At 47.9% G+C, this 23932-nt stretch overlaps 1 protein-coding gene across 3 annotated transcripts in view; it reads left to right on the plus strand.

Annotated features, from left to right (window-relative positions):
* SGSM3 (small G protein signaling modulator 3) overlaps positions 1 to 23932 on the plus strand; it is a 201299-nt gene that overhangs the window by 139593 nt on the left and 37774 nt on the right. For all 3 annotated transcript variants that reach the window (XM_029590233.1, XM_029590235.1, XM_029590234.1), the window contains 2 exons: positions 15321 to 15370; positions 16052 to 16204. In XM_029590233.1, coding sequence (XP_029446093.1) covers positions 15321 to 15370; positions 16052 to 16204 — 203 coding nt within the window. The remainder of the gene's footprint in view (positions 1 to 15320; positions 15371 to 16051; positions 16205 to 23932) is intronic.

Below are 23932 nucleotides of genomic sequence, written 5' to 3' on the forward strand. Positions count from 1 at the left end.
CCTTGTCAGAGAGTTTACACTTTGCGGCACTGCTTTTGGACGGCCAGAATTTACCCAGGTGTGGTGTGGCAGGACCCCCAGGGGTGCCTGAGGCTAGTAAAAGCATGGGACTAGGGGATAAACGTCAGTGTGTAACTGTTAAAAGGAGATGCCCTAGCAACTCTTAAAACCTAATTCCCCCGACATCCCCAGGCTCACCCTGGAAGTCAAGGTTGGGTGGCAGTTGACTTGCATGTGTGAAGAGCGAGATTCTCAAGGTAATGGCATTATAATAGTGATTAGCATGTCTATTCAGTTGGCATCTTTTTACTGTGCACAGTTGGGGACAGCCTATTCACCTGAGAAACCTTTCAGTTATGACGCTTCGGCTGCAAACCCATCACAGATTGTGTCAGTGGAGACCCTATCAGTTAGTACTTGGGCTCCTGCTCCAGCAAGGAGTCGCATTCCACTAAGCCACTGTCTGCACTGGAGGTGCTCTCGTGGAGCTGGAAGTGTTATGGTCTCTCTTGTTCGCAGGCTCCTGAAGACCATAGAATTCCTCGCTGTCAAGGTCAAAGTGTTGAAAAAGATTGACCTTCAGACTTTACAGAGAATATGTGCCACCTTTATTTGGCGGGGGAAAAGAGCATGCATAGCTATTTCCAAACTGGCAGTTCCTCTAGTTGATGGCAGGTGGAGCTTTCAATCTGGTTTGCATGATGAGGACTTTAGGAGATTGGATTGCAAATTTCAGTGTTCATGCTGTTACTAAATTAGAGCACTTGCCCACAGATCCCGTAGATCTGCGTTTTGCGTTACACACACGAGCAGAGAAGTTATCCTCTCACGTGCCATCTAATCTTTTAGTGTGCAAAATGTGTCCGGCGTGGAGAGGGCTACGACAACATTTAGGTCTGTCTTAAGAGTTCTTTCCTTGGCTACCCATTTGTGGGAATCCTGATTTTACATTGGGTCAGAACTCTTGATGTTTCTGTGTATTGAAACAAAGATATTGATACTTGAGTTTTTTTTTTGTTTTTTTTAATTGATGCTCAACAGGATACTAGGTACTACTTTAAGGTGTGTGAGAGGTCACTGGGCTTCCAACAGCGATATTTTTTAGCTTATAAACACTTATGGAGTTATATAAATTTGGTCTTGCCCCTACCAGGGGTACCTTTACCTTCCAGTGCTTTTCAAAAATTGCTGTGCATCTATCATATGTGCAAATATTTACAAAAGCAAGCCAAATATGCTATTATGGAAAATTTAGTGGATAAATGGGAGAATGACCTGGGAGTACACTTACATGTTCCAGATGTTCTCGAAGTTTCTCTTAAAGCATATATGGATATTGTCTCTGCTGTCTTGAGCGATCAACACTTGCGTGTTCTGCATAGACTAGTGGTCTCTTCCATGCAAGCATTCCAAATGGGGATAGTGGAGTCAGCTAATTGTCTTAAATGTCATGCTCTAAACGCTACATTCATACATTATATATGGGAATACCCGCTGGTAGCTACCTTTTGGAAAGATGTACTTTCCAAATTGAATGTACTACTGTTGATTGATATCCCATGCAGGGCTTCAGTGTGCCTTATAGGGGTTGAGATTATAGATTTATGTGGGAGGCCCAAGAGCTTACAATTTGTGAATAAGGGCTTGGTGCTAGCTAAGAAGTGCCTGTTGATGAAATGGATTTTAGTGGAGCCACCGATGATGGCATTTTGGCACTCAGAACTGGTGGCCCTGATCACGATGGATTATAGGTCCTGGTTGTTGCAGCCTTGGAAATCCACTCAAAACTTCCATAAAGTGTGAGCCCATTTTTTTTTTTTTTGAAGAGTTGCCAGAGGCTATCGGAAAGAAATCTAAAGGGGAGGATCCCTAGTACTAATATATATGTTTTCTTTGGAAATACGAGAAATGCAGTTTGTGTCCTATTTGTGCTATTCAATGTATTGTACATTTATGGACAGCTGATATGTATTACAGGTCATGTAAGACCGTCACACAGAGACTGTTGTTATAGATAAGACAGAGAGGGGATTGGTAAAGGAGGGGAAGGGGGGTACAGTTGTGAGGATTACTATGTGGTAAGATGAAACATTTTGTTGGGTTTATAATTGATGCATCTGGAAAAATGGCAATGTTATGCTTACTTTGTTATGCTATCCTTCTGCCAATAAAGATATTTACACAAAAAAAAAAAATTAATTGATCTTGAGTGGGGCACTCTAGAGTCTGTTTTCAAAGGGGGTAGGATTTTCAAGGCTTGTGCCCTCTGAATCCAGTGGTAAGAGAGCACTTATGTTTTTCCCAAGGTGGAAATGCACTTGTGTGTGCAGTCTCTAAGCGGATCATTATTCCCATGGAAGGAGAAGCGGCCTTGAATGAAGCTCATACTAAAAAGAATTGAAACTATCCTTAAGTGAGCATTTGAAGTAGTGGCAATTACCTTGTAGATCACTTCTTCTTGTTCCTTGGTGGCTCACTCTTGTTTGCTTCTCTCCCAGGAGGTTGATGAGCCTGGGGTAAAACTCCAGGGCAGTTGTGGAACCAGCTGTTGCCTTCTTGGCAGAGGCGAGCTGTGATTTGGTCTACACTTCAGCCAGAGAGGTGGCTTAGATAGCAGTGAGGCGTCAGTTATGGTTGATAAATTGGTCAGCTGATGCGACCTCTAAGGCTAACCTAACCACATTGCCCCTTAAAAACTTGCTTTTTTTGGTTGCGAGAAACTGGCCAGTAAGTGAGGCGAATCTCTGGTTCCTCATTTGCCGGAGGAAAGAAACAGGCGCAGCGCTCCCTTCACATGACAGGTCATGCTAAAGGATCCAAGTGTTTTCGACCCTGTAGAGGAGTGACCTTCAGAGGACTCGACCCTTCGGTGGGTCTCAGTCCTTTCATCCCCAACAACCTAGAAGAGGTGCAGGCTCAGGTAGTGGAACCTCCCGAGCTTCCCAATGAAGGTTTGCCAACTCACCCCCGGGAACAGGAAATAGGGGGACGCCTCTCGGTAATAATGGTCGTGCAGTCAGGGGAATTTCTTACCTTTCTGGATCTGTCAGAGGCATATCTCCACGTTACCATCCAACTAGAAGATCAACACTTCCTGCAGTTCTGGGATGCCACTTTGAGTTTCAGGTGCTGCCCTTGGTCTAGCCACCGCTCCCAGAACCTGTTCCAAGGTAATGTTGGTAGCTGCAGCAGAGTTTAGAAAGGATGGACTCCTAGTACACCTGTGTTTGGATGACTGGCTGATTTGCACCAAGTCTCTGGAAGAGAGCTGTCTGGTGATTCACAAGGTGATTTCCCTGTTGCGGGAGCTCAGCTGGCTGGTGAACCTAGCCAAGAGCAGTCTTCAGCCTACTCAGTTGCTGGAATACCTGGGGGTTCAGTTCGACACGAAGCAAGCCAAGGTGTTCCTGCCGAAAGCTCGAATTTAAAGGTTGCTAGCTCAACTCTGTCTGTTGTAGAACACTCTGCGCCCGACCATATGGTTTTACCTGCAGGTCCTTGGCTTAATGGCAGCAACCCTGGAAGTGGTGCTGTGAGCGAGGGCGCAAATGCGTCCTCTTCAGCACTTTCTGCTGTCTTTGTGGAATCCACAGTCCTAGGACTACTCAATTCAGCTCCACCTGCCAATGGAGGTCTTCTCTCACCTGCAGTGGTGGTTGCAGGTGGATTATCTACAGAAGGGAGTTTCGCTATCTCCTCTGGACTGGCTAGTCCTGACAACGGATGCAAGTCTCCTTGGTTGGGGAGCTCACTGTCAGGAGCTGACAGTACAAGGGTGCTGGAGTGCAGAGGGTCTGTCTGGAGCATCAATCGCCTGGAGTCCAGGGCAGTAATGGCATGTTTACAGTTCGGCGACAGGCTGCAAGGTCGCTTGGTCTACATTACGTCGGACAATGCAACGACTGTGGCTTAAATCAATCAGCAGGGAGGTATCAAGAGCGAGTAAGTGTTGCCGGAAATGCACCTCTGCCCATTTCATAAGATGGTCTATCTCCAGATTATTTCAGCCTCACACATTGCAGGCTACGACAACATAAGAGCAGACTTTCTCAGCAGGGAGAGTCTGGACCCAGGAGAGTGGGTGTTGTCAGATGAGGAGTTTCAGCTGATTCAGGATCACTGGGGTCTCCCGTTTCTGGACCTGTTGGCGACTTTGTGCACTGCTTTTCTGTGATTCTTCAGCCGATCAGAAGAGATCTGAGGTCACTGGGGATGAATACCCTAGTGCTGGCATGGTCAGAAGACAAGTTGCTGTATACCTTTCCTCCATGGCCCATGTTGGGCAGATCGATTTGAAGGATCGAGTGCCACAGGGGGATGGTGCTCTTAGTTGCTCCAGATTAGCCTAGGAAACTGTGGCATGCAGATCTCTCTTGGTGGATTTGCCTCTTCGTCGTCTGGCGCACAGGAACCTGTTGCAGCTGAGGCCTGTCCTTCATGAAGATCTGACTTGATTTTGTCTTATGGTATGGCCCTTGATAGGGCTCGCTTGCTGAAATGTGGGTACTCTGTGCAAGTGATCTCTGCCTTGCTAAGAGCTAGAAAGTTCTCCACTTCCTTGGCCTATGTGTGGATTTGGAGAGTGAGGTCTAGTGTGAGGATCGTGGTACTCTTCCTTGTTTTGTCGGCTTGACCCTTTATTCCTTAAGGGTACAAGTAACTGCTCTCGCCTGTTTCAGGGGTCTGGTCAATGGATTCTTATCAGCTCATTCTTATGTAGTCCGTTTTCTGAAAGAAGTGGACCATCTTCGTCTTCCTTTGCATTTTCAGTACCCCTATGGAGTCTCAATTTGGTTTTGGATTTTTTTGGTAGGCCCTACGTTTCGTCCACTATGTACTCTGTCCTTGCGGTTTTTGACATGGACAACAGTTTTCCTTGCAAATTGTTCTGCACGTAAGGTTTCTGAGCTGCAGGCCTTGTCTTGCCAGGAGCTGTTTCTCTTTTTACCGAAAGTGGTCCCTGAGTTTCAATTGAACCAGTCCGACTCCCTGTTTTCTCTGGTCAGGGAGAGAGATGTAGAAGAGTCTCATCTGTTGCAGCCCTCGGATTTCAAGTGGCATATTGTCAGGTATCTGGAGGTCACTGGGCCTTTGCGTAGGTCGGATCGCTTGTTTGTCCTCCATGGCGGTACTGGACAGGGAGAGCCGGTCTCGCGGGCTACAGTAGCTCGCTGGATTTAGGAGGTAGTCATGACCGCATACTTGGATATTGGGAAGCCGTTACCTAGTCTGGTTCATCCCATTCCACTCGAGTTCAGGCAGTGTCATGGGCTGAAGTTGGATTGTCTCTCGTCAACATCTGCTGAGCTGCGAGGTGATCCTCCTTACACACCTTTCCAGGTATTATCTGGATGTACAAGCCTGGGACGCAGCCTTTGCACGTGCAGTTTTGACTCTACTGCGGGCAGCCTCCACCCTATTCGGGAGTAGCTTGGGTACTTGATCTTCTGCCTCTGGGAAAGCGCGGATGTGGATCTATTCATAGCGTCTTAGAACAGGAAGGTTCCTTAGTTCTGCTCCCTTTTCGGAACATGCAACAAACCAGCCTCAGATGCCCTTGCCCAGTATTGGGATGAGGGTCTCTTGTACATGTATCCTCCAACTCCGCTGGTGGTGAAGACTCTCTTGAAGCTTCATGAGGACAAAGGGACTATGATCCTCATAGCCCCTCATTGACCAAGGTCTGGTTTCTACTTTTGCAGGAGTTATCCATCCGGAGACCAATCAGTCTGGGGATTATTCCCCCAGATGTCTCATGCAGGATCGAGGCAGGTTGCAACATTCCAGCCTTCAGGCCTTGTCGCTCACAGCCTGGATGTTGAGAGGTTAATTTTGCAACCACTCGATCTCTCAGAAGATGTGTCTCGGGTCCTGGTGGCTTCTAGACAGCCTTCCACTCAAAAGGCCTATATACTGAAGTGGAGGAAGTTCTCCATCTGGTGTGAGCAGAAGGCCCTAGATCTGTTCTTCTTCCCCACACAAAAATTACTTGATTACCTTCTACACCTGTCGGAAACTGGCTTGAAGACCAACTCCATTAGAGTTTATCTGTGTGCAGTTGGCACATACAACCATGGTGTAGATGATATGCTCATATCTGCACAGCCTACAGTTGTATGTTTCATGCGGGGCCTGCTTCTCTTGAAGCCTCCCCAAGGCCTCCTGCTGTGTTAGCTTAGCTGATGAAAGCCTCCTTTTGAGCTGCTGCGCTCCTGTGACTTGAAGTACCTGACGTGGAAGGTCTTATTTTTGTTGGCAATCACTTCAGCATGCAGTATCAGCAAGCTCCAAGCATTAGTGATTTATTCATCTTATACTAAGTTCTTTCATGACAGGGTGGTCTTGCATACGCACCCTAAGTTCCTGCCTAAGGTGGTGATGGATTTCCATCTTAACCAGTCCATCATCCTGCCAACAATCTTCCCCAAGCACCATTCGCATCAAAGCGAGCAAGCCCTGCACAGCTTGGACTGAAAGAGCATTAGCCTTCTATCTGGAGTGGACAGAAGCCCAATATATTATAAGACTGAAGGGTCCCCGCATGGATGCGAGCTATAACACATGCTAGACATGCTCAATGAGGCCAAGTCAAAGTTCTAGAAACTCTGACATAAGTTTTCCATGCCGGGCTCCATTTGATGTGAGGACTAACATCCTGCTGTCCTCTGAGAACACCTATTACAAGTAAGCAACTAAGCTGAATGGAAAAGTGCTACAGCGGTGGCTGAACCTGGGCAGCCAGCAAGTTTATGACATCAGCAGCCTCCTGTGAGGTAGTCTTGCCTACCATGTTCCAAAAGAGCTTTCTGAGCTGCTTTCCCCAATCCCAGCTAGCACCTTCTTCTGCCAGGCGGCGGTAGTAGGGCTGCACTCGCTAATCAGGAATATGGGGCACCACTCATGAGCTATGGAGTAATCACCGTGCACAGGAGGAGAATGGCCTGATCCTGTTTGAGGATGGATGTATGATACTTCTTGCTTTGCCAGCAGGAAATGGAGAGCAGAACTCAACAGTTTTTGTAACATGCTAGATCTCAACAACACAACTACAAAAATTACTATTGGGAGCCGAGCTCTTCTGGCAGGTGGGGTTAGGGCACAGCACTGAACTTTGGGAGTATTTGTAGCATAAGTTATATGGGATATTTAAAAATTACCCTCTCTGGCAATTTATTTATTTTTGTGGAGCTAATGAAAATGTGATAACCATGAGGTTTATATATTTTTTATTTTGTAATTTTATTTGTGGTTTTTAGTGATGGCAGGCTATCAAATTAAAAAAAAAAAAAAAAGAAATCCAACATTTATGTTAATTTGGTAATCTGTCAGATTTAGGTATAACGGGGAGGGGGAGGGTAATATTCACTAAGCTGGCGAGCAGACAGGTTATTTGGCTACAGTTAGCTGGATATTTAGTGAGATAAACATTGCACTGAATATCCTCGATTAAAGTTTGGTATAAAATTATCCAACTATAATTAGTCAGCTATAATTAGTTATATTCAAAAGAATATAACTGGTTAAGTGGCAATCTGAAGCTTAAAAAGGAAAAAAAAAATTGCAGATCTACTGACCCTAATATGCCCCCCCACCCAAATCTCCTACCCAAAGTCCAAATCCCAAGCCTGCAGCCCAGACTGTCTCTAAGTCCCTTCATCTAATATTTTGAAAAATGTAAGTGCTGGTGTCCCGGTCCCGGTCTCTCCCCCAGCTCCTGGGTCCAGTCGTAATTAAAAAAAAAAAGTGTAAACTCCAAGCCCTCCCCATTTTCCCCCCACTGCAAGCCTTACCCTCCTTAATCTCCTTTAATCTTCAGCCCAGATCATAGGCACCCAGTCTCCCTTTGAAAGCTGCTGCAGGTGCAAAGTATATGTGGACTTTTGCCTCCACTTCTTGTGTGGGGTAGTTTTTTGTAAGGAAAATAACGTGGTTAGGCTTCAAAATACAATCTGTGCGTCATTTCTGGTTTTCCCCCGCCACTAAATGCAGCTAAAGGTCTGTACGTTGTGGAGCACCACACATGGCTTTCAGCTCTAGCAAGAGAGGGCAGTGCTCAGATGGTCACCTCGTGCGAGTAAATCGAAGTTTTAGTTGCTTAGCTGGCTTTGAAAACTGTCCTGATTGTGCAGTCCCTGCCGTAGAGTGATGACCCTGTTTTTCCAAAAATCACTTAAGCAAACAGGGAATAGTATCAACATTTGTTCACAAATTAAGGTATTACAGAAGTCTAATCACAGCATGGGAAAATGTATAAAGCATCGCCATGATAGAAGAAGGAAAAACCTGAAGAAAAAAAATCCATCGCCCAAGAAGATGAGGCCCTTCTTCACGCATTCTCAATGTGTGTGCTGTCTGTGCTTGGGTGTTATATCCATACATGGATCCTGAAACTTGTAAGTGAGGATTGCATTGATGAGCACCACTTGGAGAATTGACCCTTTGGTTCTTATCACAATGCACCAAACCTCAGGCTTGCCATCTATCTGTGTTCATTGGCATAGCTCTGTACCTCTGCAGGAATCTACTACCTGTTTCATGAAATGGCAGACGGCACATGTATCTCCGGTTTCTTACCATAGTTGTACTTTGCTGTTTCATCGCTTTGATTTACTTTGGTATGAAATGCGATAAATCAGATAATACATTGAAATTAAATTGAAATTTCTTCAGTGTCTCATATGCTGGGGTCATCTTTTAACCTCTAGGACCACTCACATGACCGGAAGAGGTGTGTATTCAGTTTCTCCCTTCCATTCCAAAAGTAGCTGCTGATCTTTATTTTTAAAAAATTTATATCGCCCTCGATCTTAGATTCCTGGCAGTTCACAATAAGAACGTACATAAAATTAGTAAAATAAATATAACAAAATAAAACCAAAGGACAATGCAAAGAATAAAAACAATTACAATACACAGATATAAATCAGCACTTTTATACTAGTTGGTCATGTTGTTTATTTATTTTAAATTATTTTTTAATCCAAACCCTCCCAAATTCGTGGTGGGGAACACAGATCCATACGCAATAATAAAACAAAAAATCATACATAAAAACAAACAAAATAATTCTTCAGTGCACCAGATCGATGTTAGTAAGGTACAATATAAAGGGCATGTCTTGGGGATTAATTAGTTCTCTTGCATTATGAACAGGCATGTTAAGACCACCTTTAAATTATTTTTACGTCATTCACATTGGATCAGTCAATGCATGATTACCATTCTCTTCTTTACTCTATTTCTTTATCTTATATTCACAAAGCACATTAAATCCAGTTCACAGTTAAGACCCTTACAGATAGCCTCCTCAGCCTCAAAGATCCAGAATGCTACAGTTTACAGCAAAACCTGTCACTGTAGCTACCCTCCCTCCCCCCTCCCCCAAGAAGGCCATATACTCATTGGGTAAGGATGCTTCAGATAATGAAAGTACTGGGTAATACATAAAAGATATTCCCTGTACATACCCGGATCAGTCCAGACAGTGGGTTGAGCCTCCTTTCCAGCAGATGGAGACAGAGAAAAACTCGAAGGGTATCCTGTTTCAGGACAGTGCTCACCCTGCGTCCCTTCAGTATTTCTCTGTCTCCAGCAGATGTAGATAGCAGAACCTGCGGTTCCCTGTCTTTTACTCAGTTATTATTTGAGGAAGTTCTTGTCTTCTCTCATCCTATTTTTCTTTAGGATCAAGCAAGTATATAATTTTAATCAGTTTAAAAAAAAAGTTTCATTTTTAGGAGAAGCAGAAGTCTGTCTCCTTGCTCTTATTTGGGCCTGGGGGGGGGGTTCCCCTTGATTAATTCAGCCTAGGTCTCTTTCCCGGTGATCCATTGCCTGGCTCAAAACAGGGTGATACTGGTGGTCCAGTCCCTCCCCAGTTCAGACCCTGAGATGTCACATGCCTTGGGTCCATTACTGACAGAGAGGTCAGCTTTCCTCTGTCCTTTGTAAAAACAAACAAAATACAAAACAAAAAAAAGGATCGTTATATGTGTATTTTTAGCAGCCTTCGGGGGAAGGAGCGGAGAACTGGCACAGCAGGGGTTTGCCGTTTCCAGCGGCAGTTCCTTACCTCCCCCCCCCCCCCCCCCACCTCAGCGATGCCATGGTCGTCTTTCTTTTTGGCATGCGAGGAGCCTGCCTCACGGCTCTCCCGCGAAGGAGTTTGCTCGCATTATTTACCCGGTGGGGAGGGCCCTCTTCAGCCCCGGAGAAGTCAGCAATCCGTGTTCGCACCGGCAAGCGCATTCTACGCCGGCCCCGTCTCTGCAAACCGCGGGAATGGCAGCCATTTTGTATCCAGATCTTGCAGCGGATTCCTTGCCTGACAGGGGAAGGGATTCTGTTCTCAGCAGTCTCCCCCAGATTTAAGCCTTGTGGATCTTTTTGATGCGATTCCTGACCCCCAGCACGATGCCCCCCCTCCCCACTGCCAGGGAAAGCCCCTAGGCATTTTTCCACAGATTTTGTACTTTTACTGCATAGGGCTTATGTAGCCAGCTTATAGCAACAGGATGAATCTTCCTCAGACCCCCCACCTGCAAAGGTTCCTACGTACCCCCACCTGCAAAGGTGCCTAGGGTGTCTACGGATCTCAGACCCCCAACTCCCTGATCCTCAGGGATCGATTGGGTTCGGACTGTGCCGGGAGTCCCGGATCCTTCAGTTCCTCCTACCCTTCCACTTCAGCTTCCAGACTGCGACCCGGATGCAGATGCTTTGAATCATAATCCGCCGGTTGAGGGTGATGACCCATGGATTCTGTGCTTGTTCCAGCGGGAAGAGCTGGATCCGCTCATCCCCTTTGTTCTAGCTGAGCTGGGGATAGATGCTCCTCCGGAGGAGGCCACAAGTACCCCGGTCTCCAGTAACATGGACCCTTTCCTGGCTGGACTGAGAGCCCCCCCCCCCCGCCACGTATGTTCCCATTTAATCCTATGCTAATGCAGTTGCTACTCAGAAAATGGGAATCTCCTGAGTCTGGCTTACGGGTAGGCAGAGCTATGGACAAGCTCTATCCCCTCCCAGACCAATGCCTAGAGATGCTCAAGGTCCCCAAAGTGGACGCTTCGGTTTCCCCTGTCACAAAAAGAACCACCAACCTGGTGGTAGGAGCCACGGCTTTAAAGGACCTTCAGGATCAGAAGTTGGAGGTGCATCTCAAAAGAATTTTTGAAGTCTTGGTGCTTGGACTTCGAGCGACGGTCTATAGCAGTCTCATGCAGCGGGCAAGCCTCAGGTGGGTTCAACAATTACTCAGCACCCAGGACCTCCCATCTGCAGAGGTGGAACAGGTGGAACGTCTGGAAGCGGCAGTTGTGTATGGTGCTGTTGCCCTTTATGATCTCCTCAGGGTACTAGCCAGATCCATGGTATCAGCTCTCTCGGCCAATTGCCTCCTCTAGCTGCAAAATTGGGCAGCGGACTCCTCCTCCAAATCGCAGTTGGGCACTCTTCCTTTCAAAGGTAAGTTTCTCTTCAGAGAGGACCTGGAGCAGCTTATCAAGTCTTTAGGAGACAACAAGATTCATAAGCTACCTGAGGATCGCCCTAAAGCATCCAGATCCTTTTTTCCTTCACGCTCTCATTTCCAGGGGCAGCGCAGGTACAACAGGCCGCAAGGGGCACCACAAAGAAACCCCTCCACAAGATCTCAATCCTGGTCTCAGTCCTTTCGTGGCCGACGACCATTCTGGGATGGAAACCCTCAAGGATCCATCCCAAAGTTCTCTCAATGAGATGCGGCAGGCCCATTCCTCCATTTTCAACTTAGGAGGCCGGCTCTCCTTGTATCACGAGGAATGGGTCAAAATTACTTTGGATTGGTGGGTCCTCGAAGTAATAGAACAAGGCTGCACTTTAGATTTTGCTCGTCCTCTTCCGGACTGCTACCTAATCCCTCCGTGCGGACCCCCTTGGAAGCAGCAGGTGGTGCGCCAAACTCTGGATAGGCTGCAGCAGCTCGTGGCCATCATGCCTGTCCCCCCCCCGAGGAGGAGGGGTTAGGCCACTATTCCATTTACTTCGTGGTTTCCAAAAAGGAATGTTCCTTTCGACCAATTCTGGACCTCAAGAAAGTCGTCAAAGCGCTCAAGGTCCCCCATTTTCGGATGGAAACCCTACGGGCGGTCATAGCGGTGGTTCACACCGGCAAATTCCTAGCTTGACTGGACTTGACGAAGGCTTATCTCCATATCCCGATCTGCATGGAACATCAGAGGTATCTGCGCTTCAACATCCTGGGGCATCATTTCCAGTTTCGGGTGCTTCCTTTTGGCCTAGCCACTGCTCCCCACATGTTTACCAAGGTTAATGGTGGTGGTGGTGGCCTCCCTCCAACGGGAGGGGGTACTGGTCCATCCTTACTTGGACGACTGGCTCATTCGGGTGAAATCAGAGATTCTTTGCACAGTGGCAGTCAACAAGGTCTTGTCGCTTCTCAGCTCCCTCGGTTGGATAGTTACTCCAAGAGCAAGCCTTCTCAAGTCCTGGAGTTCTTAGGGGCGCGCTTCGACACACGTGCGGGGAAAGTCTTCCGGAAGTTTGGGCACTCAAGCTCATGGATCAAGTTCAACATCTGTTATCTCTTTCAGTGCCCACAGCCTGGGACTACCTGCAGGTCCTGGGCTCTACGGCTTCAACTATAGATTTGATTCCATGGGCCTTCGCACATATGCATCCTTTACAGAAAGCTTTACTGTCCCGTTGGAAGCCAGTCTCAGAGGAGTTTCAGATGCCGTTACTGCTATCTGACTTTACCATCTCCAGCCTTCAGTGGTGGCTGTCGCTCGACCACCTGCTGAAAGGGGGTGCACCTGGAAACCCCTCAGTGGATCCTTGTTACAACGGATGCCAGCCTCTCCGGCTGGGGAGCGGTTTGCCAGTCTCAGTCTACACAAGGGCAGTGGTCCCCGGCTCAATCTCACTAGCACTTCAATCGCCTGAAAGCCCGAGCAGTTCACCTCTTGCTGAAGACGTTCCTGCCCTTGATCCATCACCGAGCAGTTCGGGTCTTCTCCGACAATGCCACCACAGTAGCGTACATCAACCGCCAAGGTGGAATCAGGAGTCGTCTGGTGGCTCTAGAAGCAAGCAAGTTGTTCTCCTGAGCGGAATGGCATCTGACTCGGTTGGCAGCCTCACACATTGCAGGGAAGGAGAATGTTCAAGCCGATTTCTTAAGTCGCCAAAACCTAGACCCCGGAGAGTGGGAGTTGTCCAAGGAGGCGATGGCTCTTCTCGTTCGCAAGTGAGGCCTTCCCCACTTAGACCTAATGGCCACTCTGCGCAATGCAAAAGCTCCCAGATATTTCAGTCGCAGAAGGGAGCACGGCTTGGAAGAAGTGGATGCTCTGGTGCTATCCTGGCCTCGCGCCATACTCCTCTACGTTTCCCACCCTGGCCTCTGATGAGGAAGGTGCTCAGAAGAATAGAATGTCACAAGGGGCCGGCTATTCTTGTAGCGCCGGAATGTCCCCGAAAACCATGGTTCGCGTATCTAGTGAACCTCGCGGCGGACAGGCCTCTTCGCCTCGGTCATCTCCCAAACCTATTACAGCAAGGTCCAGTATTTTTCGATCAGGTGGATCGCTTTTGTCTAGCGGCCTGGCTTTTGAGCGGCAGAGACTGAGGAAGAAGGGTTAGAAGGAGGAGGTTATTTCCCTCTGTTGCATGCGCGTAAGTCTTCTACCTCTCTCTCTTATATACGAGTCTGGAGAGTGTTTGAGACGATGTGTGCGGACTCAGGAATACAGGTGCGCAAGGCTCCAGTGTCCCAATTCCTCTCTTTTCTACAGAATGGCCTATCCAAAGGTTTGTCTTTCAATTCTCTGCGGGTCCAAGTTTCGGCTCTTGGCTCCCTTTTAGGGCGGATGGATGGCTATGCTTTAGCGGCCCACCCAGATGTCATTAGGTTCCTCAAGGGGGGAGAAGCATTTGAACCCGCCTTTTCAGCCCACTTGTCCGTCATGGAGTCTTAATCTAGTGCTTCGGGTTCTCTGCAGGGCGCCTTTCGAACCCCTCAAATGGGCCACACTCAAAGACTTGACTCTTAAAATAGTATTTCTAGTCTCTGTTTGCTTGGCTAGAAAAGTGTCCGAACTCCAAGCCTTGTCTTGCAGGGAACCATTCCTTCATTTTTCTGATTCAGGGATTTCACTCAAAACTGTACCTTCCTTTTTACCGAAGGTTATTTCCTCTTTTCATTTGGATCAGTCAGTGGAGCTACCTGCCTTTTCTACAGAAGACACGGAGAGATAACCTGGCGAGGACCTAAGGCGCTTTGATGTGAAACGAGTCTTGCTGTGATACTTGAAAGTCATGAACGAGTTCCGAGTCTCTGATCATCTTTGTCTTATGGAGCAGACCCAATAAGGGGAACAAAGCTTCAAAGGCTATCATCGCTCACTGGCTAAAGGAGGCCATTGTGTCGGCTTATGTTTGTTGGGGCCAACCGGTCCCGGAGGGCTTAAAGGCCCATTCTCTACGTTCGCAGGCTACCTCTTGGGCGGAGAGCTAGTTGGTCTCCCCGCAAGAGATATCAGGGCAGCTACTTGGAAATCTCTTCATACTTTTGCTCATCATTATCGCCTCAATGTACAGGCACCAGTTTTTGGTTCCTTCGGCAGACAGGTGCTTCGAGCGGGGCTATCTCGGTCCCACCCTACTTAGGGAAGCTTTGGTACATCCCACTGTCTGGACTGATCCAGGTACATACAGGGAAAGGAAAATTGGTCCTTACCTGCTAATATTTGTTCCTGTAGTACCACGGATCAGTCCAGATGCTCATCCTTACTGGAGGGAATCTGACCGTTTCTCTTTGACAACCGCTCAAAGCCTTTTCATTCACAGATAGCCCAACTTACAAGGCACTTGGAAGTATCTACTAAGCGTAACAGCTCTAAGGCATCGGAAGTATCTACTAAATATATATGAGCGATTACTTTACATTTTTCCAAAGTTTCCAGTTACATTTGGAATGTTAAATATTTTACTTGATCTTTTCTCTAGTTGGAGGTTACATGTTACATTTTTCTGCTTTGATAACGTTTATACTGAAGGGATGCAAGGGGAGCACTGTCCTGATATAGGATACCCTTCGAGGTTTTCTCTGTCTCCATCTGCTGGAAAGGAGGCTCAACCCACTGTCTTGACTGATCCGTGGTACTACAGGAACGAAAATTAGCGGGTAAGGACCAATTTTCCTTTGGTGAAGGTAGGGATGTATTACACTGCAATTTGTTGTTATAGGCAGCCAGAAAGATTACTCAATGGACACAACTATGTAATTCCTACTTAAATTATTGCCCTTTTCTCTATAGGTTGGTTTCCAGCAAAGTTTGTGGAAATTTTGGATGAACGGAGTAAAGAGGTAAGCTTGGAAATATTCTGTGGAACTGTTGTAGGAGATGTTTAGATTGAAAGTATTTCTGGCACCTCTGGCAAAAGAAGAAACCTTAAAGATTGCTGACAGTGCTAGAAGCCGAATATGGCTTTGCTGCATGGTGTCATGCATCCACTGAATTGATACCACTTACTCTTTTCTTTAATGATGTGGTGAGCCTTGTGGTTTACGCTTTATGCCACACCATTCCTAGATCAAACCGTTGGTCTTTAGGGCAATTAGAACTAATAGCGTTGCTGAGATAACCCTTTCAGCATCTTAAAGAAGGGCTGAGCCGCATTCTACCATCCAGCATCCATTTCTTACTACATCGTCCCTCTCTTGGTAGGAAGCAGGCACTTGTTCTAAGGAGGGACAAGGGGGGAGCTCTCTTGTCATGAATTTGCTATGCTCTTAACAACCATGGTACAAGATTTCTCTCAACATTGGTTATAAACTGGGAGGTGGGGCTTGTTTATTGGTTCTCTTCTTCTCTAGAGACCTGGATTCTCTGCAGGTTTTTTTATTGGATCAACTTGACAGTTATATGCGAGAGGTTGTAGCACATGAGCATTCCAAACCAGATCAGTCCCTGTCGCAGCAAGCAATGAATTCAGATTTCCACAGGTCCATGGCGCATCTAACCTCTCCTCTTTTCTGGTTCTGAAGTACTCTATTGCAGGAGACGACTCAGTGACAGAAGGGGTTACAGATCTGGTGCGAGGAACGCTATGCCCGGGCCTGAAAGCCATCTTTGAGCACGGCTTAAAGAAACCATCCCTCCTGGGGGGGCCTTGTCACCCCTGGCTTTTCATCGAAGAGGTAAGAACCTCAACGTTTTTGTATATGATTGCTTGCTAACTTCATTGCTAAATAATAAGGCTCTTGCCACATGGACTGGATTGTATATTAATGCACAGTTTTCAAAACTGCAAATATTTTTACACTTCAAATAAATGTGAGTAGTTTTGAAAATGCAAATCTACATGTGGTGTTTCCTTCTGTGACTTAACTCTACTTTTTTCCTTGTTGATCCCTGATCTAACCCTACTTTTTGCCTCATTTTATCCTTATAGATCTCGCAAATAATTTTACCCGAGGAGAGAGTGGTTGGGTTTTCAGACAACCAGTTTACTCCAGTACATGGCTTCTGAAAATTGCCCTGTAAATTTTTCAATCAATATTTGATGTCAATTTGATTGGACAGTTTTATTCCCATTCTCCAAGGTCAAGCAGGATGGTAGTCCTCACACATGGGTGACATCCTCAGATGGAGCCTGATGTGGAAAACTTATGTCAAAGTTTCTAGAAACTTTGAGTAGGCACCCTGAGCATGCCCATCATGCCCTTTACCACACATTCACATGAGGTCCCTTTTCAGTCTGTTTTTTTTTTTTCCCACAGAGCTGTGAGTCTTGCAGTTTGATTAAGCTCTTAAAAACTAGGTTCCCTGTACGTACCCAGATCAGTCCAGACCGTGGGTTGAGCCTCCTGTCCAGCAGATGGAGACAGACCAAAACTGAAAGGGTATCCTATATCAAGACAGAGCCTACCCTGCAGCCCTTCAGTATTTGTCTGTCTCCAGCAGATGCAGGCAGCTGAACCTGCGGTTCCCCTTCTTATCTCCTTATCTTTGTCGCTGAAGGGATTTTATTCTTTTCTTTACTGGATCAAGCAAGTATTAACTCTTGTCTATATTTTAAAAAAAAAAAAGTTTCATTTGGAAGATTTTCTGTATTTTTCTAGGAGACAGTCCGGTCTCCTCGCTCTGCTAGGGGCCTAGGGGGGCTTTTCCCCTTGAAATATTCAGCCCTAGGCTTCCATTCCCGGTGACCTTCTGAGGTGATACTGGTGGTCCAGTCAATCCCCCTTGGCTAGCTGTCCACATAGGGCCGTGACAGAGAAACTTCCCTCAGCACTGCTGTTTAAAAAAAAAAAAAAAAAAAAAGGGAAAGATTTTTAAGTTAAGCCCTTTCTTACTCTGTTAAGAACCGTGGACAGCTCTGGCAGCGTTCATTCTCTGCCTCCACTGACCGGCCGGCTCGGCTTGCACAGCTCAGCTGTTTTTGTTTCTCCTCACAGTATTTTTTTCTGTCACATGCTGATGCCACGTGCCTGCGGGGAGCGTGCCCCAAGGCTCTCTCGAGCAGGCCTGTGCTCTGGATGTCTGCTGAGTGGGGAGGGCCCCTCCTCGGCATCCCCAACTACTGCGACCCGGGGATGAACTGCACGCCACGTGGCCAGGCCGTTCCCGACCCAAAAAACCGTGGGAACGGTGGCCATTTTGGAAGAAATCGCTGATACTGAAAACTGAAACTGGGCTGCAAGAAGGAGGTGAACCCGATTCTTTGATTTTTCCACCGGATATGAGCCCCCCTCATTCCCCAGAGGGGATGCCTGACCCCCCCCCTCCCCCTCCTTCCCTCCCTCCACCAGGAAACCAAAATCTCGTTTTTCTACGGAGTTTGTGCTACTTATGCACAAATCTTACCTTGCTAGTCTGCAGGAGGACGAGGACCCCACCCCTTGGGCCCCCCCTCCGCCTAAGAATCCGCAGATTTCTCCTCCGCAACCTCCTAAGGTGCTGGAAGGACGGCTCCATTAGAGTTAGGTGGTTCCGGGGGTTCCGCCACCTCTGGATCCCCCGCAGCCGCTATCAGTCCCTGATCCGGATGCTGATCCTCTGCTTCCCAACCCTCCTCTTGAGGGGGACGATCCACAGGTGCTCCGCATATTTCAAAGGGAGGAGCTGGAACTACTCATTCCCTTCATATTGCAGGAACTGGGAATCAAGGTACCCCCCAAGGCTTCTGTCACGGTCGCGATGCCTCCTAACGCGGACCCGGTCCTGGCGGGACTTAGGGCTCCCCCTGCGTACATTCCCATTCCATCCCATGCACAAGCTGATGCTTCTCCGGGAATGGGAGTCCCTGGAGGCAGGGCTCCGAGTGGGTAGGGCTATGGACAAGCTCTACCCTCTTTCTGAGGACTGCTTGAATATGCTTAAGATGCCTAAGGTGGATTCCTCCGTCTCTGCAGTTACCAAGCACACCACCATTCCGGTGGTGGGAGCTACGGCTTTGAAGGACGTTCAGGACCGTAAATTGGAATTTTATCTAAAGCGCATCTTTGAAGTCTTGTCCCTCGGTGTTCGGGCGACAATCTGCAGCAGTCTCATGCAGCGGGCAAGTCTCAGGTGGGTTCAACAATTACTCAGCACCCAAGACCCTCCCATCTGCAGAGGCAGAGCAGGCGGATCGGCTGGAAGGCGCAATTGCGTATGGGGCTGATGCCCTTTACGATCTACTCAGGGTACAAGCCAGAGCCATGGTCTCCGCTTTCTCAGCCAAGCGTCTCCTCTGGCTGAGAAATTGGTCGGCAGACGCTTCTTCTAAGGCGCAATTGGGAACTCTCCCCTTCAAGGGTCAGTTGCTTTTTGGTGAGGACCTAGAGCAGCTTATTAAATCTCTGGGAGAAAATAAGGTTCATAAGCTGCCGGAGGACCGCCCGAAACAGGCTAGGACTTTCTTCCCCTTGCACTCGCTTCAGGGGACCATCAAGGTCGCCAGCAGATAGGGGCACCAGAGACAGACCATTGTCGATCTCCTCCAAGCCGAGGAAGCTGGGTTCATCATCCTTGGTCTCAGCACTGGGGATGGAGGGGGGCCAAGCATCAAAGGAAGCCTAAGAAGTATCGGCACCGGTCCTCATCGATGCATGAGGATGCACCAGCTTTTGCCATGGTGCCCCCTAAAGCGACCCCATGGCGAGGAACGCCCAGAGTCCGCAATGGTCTCCACCAGTCCTGGTGCCAGTCGCAGATTCCCCTTGTGGGTCCGAGGAAGATCTGACTATCCCTTCACCTCCCAGTCGGTGTTGGCATCGACAGCGTTTGAGGAGGAACTGGAGCATTGATTCCAGCTGGTGGTGGAGTGGGTGCTGTAGGGCTTCGATCCTCTGGCCCAGACAGCACCGGAGCTGGTCACTCCCTGTCCTCATACTGCTTCTTGAGAAGCTCAATGTGCTTATTGGTGCGTTACCTACCCAGCTGGTGTATGTTCCCAGGACGGCACCGGTCCTCTGCAGGGCACTGAGGCCTCCCCCTGCAAATAGAGTGGTCGTCGCCAGTTCCTCCTCCGAGGAAGCTCTGCTGAGGCTGGCAGAGATGCTGAGGCCTATAGTCTCCCATCCAGTTCCATTGATGCCTGCACCTCTGGATGTAGGCTGAGCACTTAGGGCCCAATCCCCTGTGGCATACAATGAGGATGAGTCCCTATGACTCCTGGGGAGATGACCAGACGGAGTCCTCCTCCAAGGATTCGGATGGTCTCCCATCAGACCCCTTTGCTTATCTAGAGAAGGAGACGTCTCCGCCTGAGGACTTAACCTTCGCAGGGTTTGTGAGTGTGATGGCTGAGGCCATCCCATTCCAGCTTTTGACAGAAGAGGATGCCAAGTACAAAATGCTTGAAAAACTCCAGTTTGTGGAGCCTCGTAAGGAGATCATAGCAGTCCCCAGTACACGAGATCCTTTAGGAAGTTGCTGCTGAGGATTTGGGAACACCCCCTCACAGTGCCTCCCATTAATAAGAAGGTGGACAGGGTCTACCTCGTCCAGAAGGCTGCCAAATTCAATTAAGCGTCAGCTGCCTCACCAGTTGGTGGTGGTTGAATCCGCCCTCAAGTGGGCCAAGAGCTCTCAGACCCATTCCTCGGCACTCCCGGGGAAGGACCACAGAGTGATGGATGCTCTTGGGAGGAAGGTGTTCCAAGGCGTCATGCTTATTGCCCGCATCTCTGCCTACCAGTTCTACATGAGTTAATATTCGTGGGACATCTGGAAGTAGGTGCAGAAGGTGGCTGAGCAGCTGCCTCAACAGCAGCAAGACACCCTCATGTCGCTGGCACACAAGGGTCTGGAGTGTGGGAAACACGAGGTCCATGCAACCTATGATGTTTTTGAGACGGCATCGAGGGTCTCTGCAGCGGGAATTGGCGCCTGCAGAATGGCATGGCTACGGGCTTTGGATCTCCAACTAGAGGTACAGGAACAACTTGCTAATGTGCCATGCACTGGAGAGAAACTCTTCGGAGATAGAGTGAGGGGTGCTGTGGCCCAACTCTGGGACCATCATGAAACCCTTCAACAACTCTACGCCAGTACACCGGTCCCATCCTCCTCCTCCAGGAAGCTATCAAGGCTGGGGCCAAGGAAGTCTTTCTTTCACCAAAGGAAGTACTATCCTCTGCTTCCTAGATCCCATCAACACAATCAAATCTCCCACAGCCATCCCAGGCAGCAGAGAGCTCCCTAGCCACAAACACCTCCTCAGTCAACTCCGGGGATGGGGTTAGACTGGTCTGTAAGGAGCATAAGCCAGTTGCCCATACCTGGGACAATGGACCCTTCAGTTGGAGGCAGTCTGCGGTTCTTTGCAAACCAATGGCCCAGTGTAAACTCTGCCCATTGGGTTTTGTCCATCGTCGTCCAGGGGTACCAATTAAATCTATTGGGTGTCCCGCCAAATTCCCTCCATGCTCATTTTGGGGGCCAGTAGCACATCAGGAGGTACTACAAGCAGAACTCTCCTGTTCCAGAATGCCTAGAGTGGTTGAACACATACCACCAGGCTAAAGAGGGCAGGGATTCTACTCCAAGTACTTCCTGATTCCAAAGAGAACAGGAAACTACATCCTTTCCTAGACCTGAGGGCCTTGAACAATTTTATAAGAAAAGAAAAGTTCAAGATAGTTTCCCTGTGCACCTTGATCCCCCTTTTGGCAAAAAGGGCACTGGCTATGCTCCCTTTACCTAAAGGACGCATACACCCATATCGAGGAAGTATCTCTGATTCGTGGTGGAAAAACAGCACTTCCAGTGCCTGGTGTTGCTTTTCAGGTTCACATCCACCCCACAGGTCTTCATGAAATGCCTGGCTGCTTTGGTGGTGCCCCTTCCCAGGCTGGGAGTGCATATTTTTCCGTATCTGGACAATTGACTGTTCAAGAGCATGTCTCGGACAGGGGCCACCAGGCCCATGCGCTTGACCATCTGTGTAACTATAGCATGGGTTATTTTTCCCTATGTGCATCACCTTGTACTTATCCACATTAAATTTCATCTGCCATTTTGATGTCCAATTTTCCAGTCTCCCAAGGTCTTCCTGCAATTTATCACAATCTGCTTGTGATTTAACTACTCTGAATAATTTTGTGTTATTTGCAAATGTGATTACCTCACTCGTCGTATTTCTTTCCAGATCATTTATAAATATATTGAAAAGTACGGGTCCCAATACAGATCCCTGAGGCACTCCACTGGCCACGCCCTTCCACTGAGAAAATTGTCCATTTAATCCTACTCTGTTTCCTGTCTTTTAGCCAGTTTGTAATCCACGAAAGGACATCGCCACCTATTCCATGACTTTTTACTTTTCCTAGAAGCCTCTCATGAGGAACTTTGTCAAACACCTTCTGAAAATCCAAGTACAATGGATGATTTTAATGATAGGTTACAAATTTTTACGAATAGGTCTGAAATTTAGTTCACCTTGATCCACATGTTTATGAACTCCTTCAAAAAAGTGAAGCAGATTTGTGAGGCAAGACTTGCCCTGGGTAAAGCCATACTGACTTTGTTCCATTAAGCCATGTCTTTCTATAGGTTCTGTGATTTTGATGTTTAGAACACTTTCCACTATTTTTCCTGAAACTGAAGTCAGACTAACTGGTCTGTAGTTTCCTGGATCGCCCCGGAGCCCTTTTTAAATATTGGGGTTACATTAGCTATCCTGAGGTCTTCAGGTACAATGGATGATTTTAATGATAGGTTACAAATTTTTACGAATAGGTCTGAAATTTAGTGGTCTGGAAGGAACGGGTATCGGTGGAAGGTGACCGATCAGGATGTCCAATCGTTCAAGGAGGGGAGCCAGCATGGTAGGCACTGGATCAGGTGTCAGCATGGGAGTCAGTGCCAGTGGTAACTGGCATCCTCGAAGTGCTTGAAGGACTGCCTCTTAGACCATCCGGTCCAATTCCTACCGGAAGGCTGGTGATGGTAACACAGCTGCCAGGGTTGGAGGCTGAACAGGCGTTGCCGGAGGGTCCACAGGAATTTGTGGAGTCTCGGCTCCCCGCACTGTTGCAGGTGGGGAGCGCCTCAGTGTCCCGGGTCCAGAGGAGGATGGGGGCTCCTCTCCTTGGGACTTTTTGGATGGTGGCTCAGTCGATGTCGGTGCTAATGGCCTGTCTGTGCTGGCACCAGTTGAAGCTTCACATCGATGGCTGTGCTTCTCACTATGCTCGGCCCGGTCCTTCTCCGGCACCGAGGACAACGATGTGGAGGCCTTTGACCGGGTCGATGCCGGTGACGGGTGGTCACCGGTGTCTCGATGCTGCTGAGACATCGATGGAGAAGGAGTCGATGAAAACTTTTGACTCAATGCGGTCTTGGCTGGAGTCAATGGAGACGAGCACTTAGACGCAAATAGGTGCTCCATCTTCTCTAAGCAGGCCCGGTGGCCTTTTGGGGTCATTTGAGCACAACTAGGTCACCCGTTGGACTTTGTGGGAAGGCCCCAAGCATAAGACGCAGACGTCATGAGGGTCCGTAATGGACATGGTCCGGGGACACTCGGGGCACTTCCGAAAACCGGTCCCCATTTCGGAAAAGGGGGACTGCGAGCGGTCGGTGGTCGTCGGGCACCGATGGAAGCACTGCTGGGAACAGGCAGCGAGGAACGAGGCAAACCTACCTGCATTAGTGGAGGTCGTCAGTTGATGGACCCCGGGACGGGGTAAAAGTTTGAAAATTTTTAGAAAAAGTTCCGTGAGGAAAAATTAACTGCTGCATGGAAAAATGAGACTGAAGGGGGACCCCTGCTGGATGCAGGGTTAGTGGCATGCTGGGGATGCTCAGTGTGCCAGTCAAAGTTCTAGAAACTTTGACAAAAGTGTTCTGTGATTGGGCTCCATCCGATGATGTCACCTATATGTGAGGACTAACATCCTGCTGTCCTGGGAGAACACCTGTTACAGGTAAGCAACTCTGCTTTCCTTTACAAAACATCAAAACAAATACTGAAAGATGAAATACTTTTACTTCCGTACAAGACTTGAACATGTATGTATATATTTATTCATGTTTAAAATGCTGACCTGCCCCAAACGTCCAAGTCGTCATATCACATAAACACTCCTTAAGTTTATGGATGGTTTTGTTTCCCAAGCCCTCACAGGATTGTAGGCAAAAGAGAAAACTGTTCATGTAACAAATGCTTCCCTATGGAAATGTATCATTGGAAAAGTATGTGAGGTAATAAACAACTGCCCTAAATCAGTAATACAATTTGTATTTAAAAAGAGTGATTTTTAAACATTAAACTGAAAAGAAAAACTGATACTTCACGCATATCCAGCACAGCTCTCTGCTTCAACGGCAGGGGAGAAGAAAAACTGATACTTCACGCATGTCCAGCACAGCTCTCTGCTTCAACGGCAGGGGAGAAGAAAAACTGATACTTCACGCATATCAAGCACAGCTCCCTG

This window comes from Rhinatrema bivittatum, chromosome 2, assembly GCF_901001135.1.
Source record: "Rhinatrema bivittatum chromosome 2, aRhiBiv1.1, whole genome shotgun sequence".
NCBI classification, from domain to species: domain Eukaryota; kingdom Metazoa; phylum Chordata; class Amphibia; order Gymnophiona; family Rhinatrematidae; genus Rhinatrema; species Rhinatrema bivittatum.